Source organism: Neophocaena asiaeorientalis, unplaced genomic scaffold, assembly GCF_003031525.2.
Source record: "Neophocaena asiaeorientalis asiaeorientalis breed wild unplaced genomic scaffold, Neophocaena_asiaeorientalis_V1.1 scaffold43, whole genome shotgun sequence".
NCBI classification, from domain to species: Eukaryota; Metazoa; Chordata; class Mammalia; order Artiodactyla; family Phocoenidae; genus Neophocaena; species Neophocaena asiaeorientalis.
The window spans coordinates 6,274,631-6,284,462 of NW_020173674.1; the positions used below are offsets into that span (position 1 = coordinate 6,274,631).

Here is a 9,832-nt window from a genome sequence, read left to right on the forward strand (position 1 = left end):
GGCAGAGGATGACGCTGCGGACATGCTGCTGTCGTCGGACAGGACGGGGACGTGTCTGGCTGCTCGGTAACCTCGGTCGGTGCCCAGGAAACGAAGCAGCTGCCTCACTAGTATTCGTACCACGAGGCGACGCAGCGGGCCCTCGGAAAGAGCGAGCGTCGGGGCCATGGCTTATCACTCGGGCTACGGAGCCCACGGTGCGTGGGGCGCGGGGTGGGCGGGGGCGCGGGCCGACCGGCCCGAGGAGTGTCGGCTGCGCGGCCCGCTCACCCTGAGGGAGAGGGGCGGCCGTGACCGCTGCCCAGGGCGGCGGATGTCATTCGGATTCCTGCCCCGTGAGACTCTGCAACGCGTCCTGGACTTCGCCCTCTCGGCCAAAACCTGAGATCAGATCGGGCGGTGATAGCACTGCTGGGATCCCCGTGCCCGACCCGGGCATGAATGGGGTTTGCCTCCCAAACTTCCTTTCCCTGTCATGACCCTGGTAGGGTTTCTCACCACTGCCCAGGGCCTCCGCGTACCCAGCCGTCGCCTTCCCCACCCTTGTTCATGCGGGGATGCCCTGCCAGTTGTCTTCACCTAGCAAACTCTGTCTCCAAGGCTCAGTTCAGAGATCAGTCCCCTTGAGGAGGCCCCCAGGAACCCTCAGACGGGCAACCACTTCCAGGGGCTGCCTCAGCTCTTTCTTTGCCCACATTTAGCACCTCTCCAAAAGGATCCCTCATCAAAGTTCTTTCTGGGTCAGCTACTCCTCATCCAGCTAGTTTCCCGCACTGATTGCTTGGTGCTCCCAGGACCCATACAGGGCTGGGGAAGGGGCAGTGGTTTGGGCTCATGCTTGGTATTCCTGTCACCTACTCTGGTACCTACAAACCCACAGGCTCCAAGCACAGGGCCCGGGCAGCTCCGGATCCCCCTCCCCTCTTCGATGACACAAGCGGTGGTTACTCCAGCCAGCCGGGGGGATACCCAGCCCCAGGAGCCGACGTGGCCTTCAATGTCAACCACTTGATTGGGGACCCAGTGGCCAACATGGCTATGGCCTATGGCGGCTCCATCGCATCCCATGGGAAGGACATGGTGCACAAGGAGGTGTGGCCCACCCCCAGGGCAAGGGTGGCAGGATTTCTGGCCAGGGCTGGGGCATCAAGGGATCCCACCTAATCCTCACAGCAGCCCTCAGGGAAGGAGCACATAGAGGAGCACCCTGAGATTTGGGGTGCAGCTTGCCCACAGCCTCCTCTCTCCCCTCCCAGCTGCACCGTTTTGTGTCTGTGAACAAACTCAAGTATTTTTTCGCTGTGGACACAGCCTATGTGGCCAAGAAGCTAGGGCTACTGGTTTTCCCCTACACACACCAGGTGAGCTGCCTACCAGGTGAGCTGGTTGGACACCCTTGCCTCCCTCATCCTGCCCCAGAGTCTGGCCCCCAGATCTCAACTCCTTTCTTTCCTCTCTTGTCTTTTCCTCCTAACCTGGCTGCTGCTGCCACCACCAGAACTGGGAAGTGCAGTACAGTCGTGATGTGCCTTTGCCTCCGCGGCAAGACCTCAACGCCCCCGACCTCTATATCCCCAGTGAGTCTTTGACCTGGGCTAGGGGTTACGGGGGGACTTGTGCCTTGAGGCGCCAACAAGAAGAGAGAGACTCATGTGTTGGTTCAGCATCTGCTCTTGGTGCTTTTGTGTGTGGCTTTTGTGGTGTCCCTAGATGCCAGGTAGACCAGGTAGACAGAGTGGGGTGACCAGTAAGCAGCTTCCTGGGTGTGCTCTCAGGGTAACTCCCTTTTGAGACCTTCCTGCCACTTGACTTAGACCATGTCCCTCCCCAGCCTGGAGCCTTGGGTTTAGACCTGGCCCTGCAACTTCCAGCTATGGGACCTCAGGTGGCTACTTTCATGCTCCTGAAAAACTGGAATAACAACAGCTCCTACCACAGAGGACTGTTTTGGAAATTCAGCGAAGGGATGTGTGTGCTCAGCCAGCACGTGGCACACAGGAAGCACGCAGTAAATATTAGCCGTTATCACTGTTATTACGTGTCCTCCAAGGCCTGCTTCAGTATCCCCTTCTTTGAGGAGGTTGTCACTCCCTTCTGGGTTCCCACAACTGCCTGTCTACATGGCATGGGTCAGGCCGCCCACACTGTGCAGTGGCTGGCAGACTCTGCATCTGACTTCTCTCTGTCCTGGGGCCTGCACAAGGCGAGGCCCCTGGTGGACACGCTGGAGGAGGGGTGAGTATGCCCGGGCCAGCCCTCAGAAGGGCTACCAGGAGGGCAGCCAAACAGCCCAGTTGCCCTGGGAGAGACACAGTTTCTTCTTCCCTCCTTCATTTTGTTTCCCTCTCATAGTCACTGTGTAAGGCAGGAACTGCCATCCGTGTTTTACACGTTGAAGCCAAGGCTCAGAGAGAGTTGAGTATCTTTGAGGATACACAGCTTATAGGTGGTAGAGTTGGTTTGCTGTCTCCAGACACTGTGCCCTCTTGTGGGCACATCAGTTCTGGTGCTTGAAGGGGGCAGAGGACAGGACTGAGGAGTTGAAATTGTTGTGAAAACCCAGCTGCCGTCTGAGCTTTTGTGAAAGTAGCAGAGGTGACTCTGGCCTGTGGTGTAGTTTCTGAGACACAGCAGGACACTTTGGTGAGTTTCCTAGCGCAGGGACGGGGAAGGAGGTGGCTTGGTGGTCCTGAGAGAAGGGTCAGGTAGCACTTACACAGTGGGAGAGGGCTGAGCAGGAAAAGGCATTCCAGGCAGGGCACTGGGGAGCTGAGTGTGGAGGTCGAGCATGTTGGGATATGCAGGGAAGGAAGTACGGGGGTGTCAGTGGCTCTGAATACCTAGTGGGGGGTGGCTCTGGTTGAGGAAACCAGGCTGATGGCATCTCTCTGGCTCTTGGCAGCAATGGCCTTCATCACCTACGTGCTGCTGGCTGGGATGGCGCTGGGCATTCAGAAAAGGTCAGTGCCAACCCCTTCCCCATTCCTACCACTTCCCCACTCCTGACTCCTCTCCTCACCTCCCTAGGGGATTTGTGCCAGCTCCCAAGTCCACCCGTGCCCCCAGTCTTGCACCTGCCACAGGATGGCTGGTTTGGGGCTCCCCTCACCTCACCCCCACACGGCCACAGGTTCTCCCCAGAGGTGCTGGGCCTGTGTGCAAGCACAGCACTGGTGTGGGTTGTGATGGAGGTGCTAGCTCTGCTCCTGGGCGTCTACCTGGCCACCGTGCGCAGCGACCTGAGCACCTTCCACCTGCTGGCCTACAGCGGCTACAAATATGTGGGGTGAGCACCTGTGGGCCGAGAGGGAGGCTCGCCTGGGTCGGGGGTGCCTACCGCTCTGGGTTCCCGGCCTGCATAACTACAGCCACGAACTGTGACGCTGGACCCCCTCTAGCTCCTCTCTACTAGAGGGAGCGCCTGTTTTCAGCAGCCTCCTCAGGGACTGCGCAGTGTTGCTCAGAAGGTCAGGAATGTGTTGAGTCACCCTGGGAGCACAGAGGAGAGGGGTGAGCTGGGGTAGTGAAGGGGGTCTCAGATCCAGGTTCTAGGGCTGAGTCCTGGCCCTCTCAATTCATTTTGAGTCTAGGTCTCTGGGGGGACAGGTTGGGGGGAAAGGGCCCTGGTGATGGTAGGCGGGGTCTAGGCTGGGTCTGGGGCAGTCTCAGGCCTGGACCCTTGCGAGGTCTCCAGCCTTCTCTTCCTCCCTCCCCCACCCCTGCCCGCTGCAGGATGATCCTCAGCATTCTCACGGGCCTGCTCTTCGGCAGCGATGGCTACTACGTGGCGCTGGCCTGGACTTCATCCGCGCTCATGTACTTCATCGTGAGTCTGGGGCTGGCTCCTCTTCTCCTGGGGTCGGAGCTGGGGACAAGCTTCCCCTTCCCGGCCCAGCTTCAGCTCTCTCCTTTATTCCAGGTGCGCTCTTTGCGAACAGCAGCCCTGGGCCCCGACAGCATGGGGGGCCCGGCCCCCCGGCAACGTCTCCAGCTCTACCTGACTCTGGGAGCTGCAGCCTTTCAGCCCCTCATGATATACTGGCTGACCTTCCACCTGGTCCGGTGACCCCCGCTCCCCACTGGCACTGATTTTTCCATACATTGAAGATTTGCTTTCCTTGATTTCGTTTGAGCCTTGTTTCTGGGGCTTATGGGGGGATTTGCCAACACTTGTGGGCCTTTGCATTGCCCAGGGGACCAGGCTCGGGCTTTCTCCAAGGAGGGGGATCCAGGGAGGGCTCCCTGGAGTTGGTGATCTTGATACTGCCTCGGAAGGCAGATGGAAGTGTTTCAGCAGAAATAGTTGTTTATCTGTGGCTGAGAAAGTGAGAATGGAAGTGGGCAGCTGCTAAGGAGACCTCAAAGGCCTCTGATCCATCTGAGGAGGTCCCTAGTGGGGTCTGTAGGCTAGTGGCGTGAGGCCAGCTGTGCTAAGGATTTAGCTCAGGACTGCCCCCTATGCAGTCCCTTTCCCCCCATCACCTCTTTAAGCCTTTTAGGAGCAGACGTGTTTGCAGTAGTTTATTCATATTTTGTCACAAATGGCCGGGGAGGGGGTGCCGGACTCCTCCAGGCAACATAGAAAATAGGTCCAAGAAGCACACCTGCAGAGGGAGCCCCGGGGAGGGGGGGGTGGAGGGGGCGGCCCAGAACTTCCAGGGTCAAGCCCTGCCCCGTGGCAGGGCCTAAATGCCCTCTGAAGTGGACAAGGCCAGAGGTCCCGCCCCTTCCAGGACTGACTGCCATGCCCACAGGCTGGCAGAGGAGCTCCTGCCCCTATTTAGAGCTCTGCCCAGCCCTAGTCCAAGGGGAGGGGGCTCTGAAGGCGGGAAGTCCCCGCAGCAGCAGTTTGGGGGTGGGGGAGAGGAGGCTGGGGGCACCAGTGCCCCCTCCCTCCCCAGGGCTGAGGCCTCTGCGGCCCAGGGGCAGGGCTGGGGGTGCACAGGCGTCCGGTCCGTTCTGGGCTCGCTCCCTGGCCGGCTTCCCCCTTAGAAACTCACCAACGTATAAACCATACTGTGGGAAGACAAGGCAGTGAGCCAAGTCGCGAGCATGCCCGCTACTGGCCACCCACCCTGTCGCACCCTAGGTTGCCCTCAGTCATCAAGGGCAAAGGGCAGGAACTTGGGGCCCAGCCATTCCTGGGATTGGAGGGATAGTGCCTGGAGCATCCCTTCCCTGACTTCTGACCGCCATGGGCAGGACCTCACCTGTACAGGTAATAGAAGAAGGAGAGCAGGTAGAAGGCGAGTTTGCACCAGGACTCCTTCTGGCAGTAGTTGAGGATGTCAGCATTCATGATGGAGACCGCGTCATACATGACCTCAGAGCCATCCGCAGGACGGTGGAAGTACCTGGGGGGAGAGAGGGGCCTGAGTGCCCACCCCCAAGGCTCCCACCCACATCCTGCCCCGCTCTCCCATCTCACCCTCCCGAAGGCAGCTGCTACCCTCACCTCCAGAGGTGGTAGAAGAGGAGGGGGATGTTGAGGCCCAGGGTCACCCACTCTGCTGCACACAGAAACATCAGACAGAAGAGGCCGTGGATGGAGTATTCTGGGACCACCAGCTGGGGAGTGAGGGTGAGAGGTCAGCGGCCAGGTGCTAGGACAGATCCAAGCTTCAAGGGCACTTGGGAGGTGCCCACCCACCATCACCTCTGGGGACTGAAAGGGCTTCTAGCCTCCCACTCCCTCCCACGTGGCAGAGCAGATCAAACAGGCCGCAGAGGGGGAAGGCCCGGCTCTGGGTTACAGTGGCGCTGAGCTCGGCTAGGAGCCTCCTATCCCTAGCCCTGACACTGACCTTCCTCAGGAGGCAGCAGATGCGTTCGATGTTTTTTAAACGCTCGCGCTGTAGGGAGAGGAAAAGACCGCAATGGTGGAGGTGAAGGAGCGGGCACTGGGGGCGCCCCGCCCCCCCCCACGCCCCCAACTCCCTGCACGTGGCCCCCAGGGGGGGCCAGAGCAGGCTCTGCGGCGTTTCCCGCGGCGCGGCAGGAAAGCAGCCGCGCCGTCCCCATAGCGACCGTCACCATGGAGGGATCTTCACCCGCGTCTCCATGGCAACGGCCCAGAGCCTGGCAACGGCTGCCCCGCCAGGAGGAACCCGAGCCCTGAGCCCGAGCCAGGTGTTTGCTGGGGGCTGGGACAAGGCAAAGGAAGGGGCACGGCCACCGTCCCCTCTACTTCCGTCTTCCTGTCCCCGCGCCGTCCTCCACCCGCGACATATGGCAAGACAGACGGACGGACACACCTCGGCACAACACATGTATCACTTACTGCCCGCGCTGGGTTCCCCTGGTCGATGGGGTTCTTGAAGTCGGTCCGCAGCTCGTCAAAGGCTATGATCTGGGGGAGGGGCGTGTGCCCGTCAGGGTTGGGGCAGCAGCTTATGGCCCCCCACGCATTCTTCTGTGGCATAAGAGTCACACATGGGGATCGGACCAGATGGGACGTGCTGCAAAGGTGGAGAAACTGAGGCCCAGAGAGGGGTGGAGCCTGGCCCAAGGTCACACAACAATTTGGAATGGAACTCTAGTGTGCTGATGCCCAGTTCAGGACATGTCCACTACACCTCCATCCAAAACATCCCAAGAGATACTGTCTTCTCCGCTGGGCCCCGTGCTGAACACTAGGGTCCCAGAAGCCTGGGACACAGCCCCTGCCCGGGAGGAACCCCAGACTTGGGAGAAAAACTGTGAACTACATCCAGGGTGATCAGGGCTGTGGAGTGCAGGAAGAACCTGGGGTGGGTGCCTGATCCAGCGTAGCGTGGGGATGGGGAGTTCAGGCTGGACTCTTGAGTAGGAGTTTGGTGAACAAATGCAGGAAAGGCAGTCTGAAGAGCAGGAACAGCAGGTACCAAGGCAGAGGGTTGAAAGAACAAGGAACATTCAGGAAGCTTGCAGGTTCTATATGGCTAAAGTGAAAGTGTGAGGGGAGAGGGAAGAAAGACGGGAATGGTGAAAGATGGGCTGGAGAGGTCAGCAGCGCCAGACGTAGGTGCCTTGTGAGGCCGGACCAGATGTTTGGACTACAACACAGAAGTAAAGGGGAGCCATCGAGGGGTATAAAGCAGCAAAGCAGGGTGGTTAGGTTGATGTTTTAGGATTGACCGAACAGGAAGTACAAACTGGCTAACGGTCCCAGCCAAGACATACATGATGCTTCCTCCATGCCAACAGGCTTTATGTTTGTTAACTCATTTGATGCTTACAACAACCTGATGACGTAGGTGCTGGTATTATCACTTCCATTTTGCAGATGAGGAAACTGAGATAGATTAAATGACTTGTCCAAGGCCACATAGCCAGTTAGTGGCAAGCCAGATTTCTAAAGCCGTTAGATTCCAGAGTTAAAATTTTAACCACTTTACTACACTCAGGCCAGACCAGTCAGGGGACTATTGGGAGTGTTGCGGCTGGGGCTTGCCGGGGGGAGGTGTGGTGATCTGAGTGAAGAGAGGGACAGTGGGGATGGATTCCAGAGCTATTTAGAAGCCAGAACCCAGAGGGCTTGAATGGCAGTGAAGTGGAGGCAAAGGGGCCCAAGGTGACTTTGGGTGTTGGGGAATCTGTTGGACGGCACTGTCCTCACTGGGATGGGAAACTCTTGGGGGGAGCAGGTGTTTGAGATGATGGGACAGACCTGGGGGGAGCTGGCACGGGAGAAAGGCTGGCAGAGGAGCCTTCTGGAGTCCCCTCCCCTGAGCATCAGCCCTAGGATGAAGCAGCGGGCCCACCACCCCCAAGCATCCCGGACCCCTTAAGGCTCGAAGGGAGAGAACACGGGCTTCCTGGAGGGAGCTGGGGCCATCTGGAGCAGCCCCACCAACTCCCCATTGACTCTGGGCAGCCGCCTGCCTGTGAGGCACAGCAACAGGGTCCAGCAGGGAGCGGAAGGGTGCCGTCTGTCTGCCCCAGAGCTGGCACCACCAGCAGGCGGCGAGTGTTGCACTTCCCACCCCCCAGGCTGCCTGGCGCTGACTCAGCCCCCTGGAACAAACAATCCCCCACGGTGACAGCAGACACGCGTCACTCCCCACCAGGGTTGCCTAGCGACCAGCGGGGCCTAGGCTCAGGGTCTGTGGTGGGATCTGGGGTCCTGCCCTGTAAGGTTCTATCTAATTCTTACCAATTTGGATTGAGGACCACACCTCCTCTCCCCACCTGCACACCCCTTGGCAAGCCTTGCTCTGGGCTTATATACACTCTGCTGTATATACAACAAGCCCACTTTACCGATGAGGAAACAGACTCAGGACAAGAGACTTGCTATGATCGCCCAGCTAAACGGCTGAGCGAACACAGTGCCTGACACGTAGTCGGTACTCAATGAGTATTTTTGGGGAGCACTTGGGCCCTCTATCCCAGCCTGGGAGCCCCAGAAGGGCGAAGCCTGAGTCTTATTCATCCTTGTCACTCCCAAAGCCACCCAGAGCCCGGTTCTCAGGAGCATCGACAGGTGTGTTGGATGGAGGTCTGCTCTGAGCATCCCCTGAGGACAGGGACCCCCACAGAGGCTGTTGGAGGCCTCTGGGTGGGGAGGAGCCCAAAAAGGGGCTTCTTGAATTCCAGGAGCCTTCCTCCCAGGAGCTGGTTAGCTCTGTGTGCCCAGCCCATGACTCTCAATTCCTTCCAGTCCTCAGGACTCCAGCCCTCCTGCCACCACCCCAGAGGATTTTCCAAGGCCCTGGGATGAGCTAGAAGGCTCAGAGAGACCAAGATGGACCTAGGGGAGATGGAGGAAGGGAAAGAGAAATAGAGAAGGGGGCAGAGAAAAGAAAAAGCAACTGAGAGACCCAAAGAGAGAGAGGGCTGCAGATGGGGTGTGTGTGTCTGAAGGTGTCTATGGGGGCTCACTCCTCACACAGAAGGCGCGCAGTCAGAGTCCATGGAATCCTGATGTAAAAGAGACAGACAGCAAGGGGACAGCAGGGGAGGATGAAGGGAGAGACTGATCAAGGGCCAGGGAGGACCACGGAGCAGGCAGGCAGCAGGTCCCAGGAAAAGAAAGGAGTGATGAAGTGGGGAGACCAAGAAAGAAGCAGGTGAGGCAATGGGGAGGAAGAGGAAGGAAGCGGGTACAGAGAGACCGATGGGGGATAACGCGATGATCAGGGAGGTGTGTGCTGGACGTACAAGCAGAGGATGCTGAGCTGAGCGGGCCAGGGCCAAGATGCACAGGCCGTGTGGAGGGGATAGAGTGGTGGCTGAAACCTCAGGGTACATAGGAGAAGAGAGGGCAGTAAAGGGGGTGGGGGGCAAGGGTCCCAAAAAATAAGCTGGAGGCTGATTGATAGTTCTGTAGTGAGTAGAAGGGAGACAGGCAGGGGACCACTGAGAAGGCCCCAGACAGTGGGGGAGAGGGACCCTCTCTAAAGGGAGGCAATCAGGATAAGGGATGAGAAATGGACGTTTTGAAGAACCAGGTGTGAGGCAAGGCTGGAGAGAGAGACAGACCAAAGGAAACAGGAGACAAAGAGGAAAGTGGGGGCAGGAAGAAGAGGAAAGCTGGAAAGTGGGGAGGAAACCTAGTGGGGGGAAGACCGAACAGGAGGGGGTAGGGAAACCCAAGGTGAGCTGGTGATCAGGGTTAGGTCTCTGGGGCTGCTTAGAGCCAATCACTGCTGGGTCAGAGAGTGGGGGTGGGGGGCGGGAATGGAAAGGGTTAATGGGCTCTGCGATCTGTGGGTCCTGTAAACAGATGCAGTTGCCATAGCAACTGGCTCCTTCACTCTGGCTGGAAAAACCCACAAAGGGGGTGGGGAGAGTAGACAGACAAACTGCCCGACGGACAAACGGGGGCGACTAGATGGCGGGGGTTGGGGGG

At 58.7% G+C, this 9,832-nt stretch overlaps 2 protein-coding genes across 3 annotated transcripts; one reads left to right on the forward strand and one right to left on the reverse strand.

Moving 5' to 3' along the window:
* YIF1A (Yip1 interacting factor homolog A, membrane trafficking protein) lies at window positions 1–4,122 on the forward strand. 2 transcript variants are annotated; one of them, XM_024749541.1, is made up of 8 exons: window positions 1–197; window positions 881–1,092; window positions 1,257–1,361; window positions 1,499–1,577; window positions 2,903–2,960; window positions 3,131–3,286; window positions 3,733–3,826; window positions 3,920–4,122. In XM_024749541.1, the coding sequence occupies exons 1-8, from the start codon at window positions 167–169 to the stop codon at window positions 4,064–4,066; spliced, it is 882 nt and encodes a 293-aa protein (XP_024605309.1). In that variant the 5' UTR covers window positions 1–166; the 3' UTR covers window positions 4,067–4,122. The 2 variants fall into 2 exon arrangements, with proteins under 2 accessions (XP_024605309.1, XP_024605308.1); XM_024749540.1 differs by lacking the exon at window positions 1–197 and having other exon boundaries at window positions 224–1,092.
* Window positions 4,123–4,148: 26 nt separating this feature from the next.
* Window positions 4,149–6,421, reverse strand: CNIH2 (cornichon family AMPA receptor auxiliary protein 2). The gene is made up of 5 exons (XM_024749397.1): window positions 6,281–6,421; window positions 5,805–5,852; window positions 5,456–5,568; window positions 5,211–5,354; window positions 4,149–4,263 (listed from the first exon to the last, which is right to left on the reverse strand). Exons 1-5 carry the CDS (start codon window positions 6,419–6,421, stop codon window positions 4,149–4,151), a joined length of 561 nt encoding a protein of 186 aa, XP_024605165.1.
* Between the last annotated feature and the right edge of the window lie 3,411 nt (window positions 6,422–9,832).

Coding starts and splice junctions, on each gene's coding strand:
- YIF1A (XM_024749540.1), top strand. CDS start 835: ATGCTTGGTATTCCTGTCACCTACTCTGGTACCTACAAACCCACAGGC. Junction 1,362..1,498: donor TTTTCCCCTACACACACCAG/GTGAGCTGCCTA, acceptor TGCCACCACCAG/AACTGGGAAGTGCAGTACAG. Junction 2,961..3,130: donor GCGCTGGGCATTCAGAAAAG/GTCAGTGCCAAC, acceptor ACACGGCCACAG/GTTCTCCCCAGAGGTGCTGG.
- CNIH2 (XM_024749397.1), bottom strand. CDS start 6,421: ATGCCACAGAAGAATGCGTGGGGGGCCATAAGCTGCTGCCCCAACCCT. Junction 5,569..5,804: donor TCTGCTGCCTCCTGAGGAAG/GTCAGTGTCAGG, acceptor CTCACTCCCCAG/CTGGTGGTCCCAGAATACTC. Junction 4,264..5,210: donor TTCTTCTATTACCTGTACAG/GTGAGGTCCTGC, acceptor CTTCCGAGGCAG/TATCAAGATCACCAACTCCA.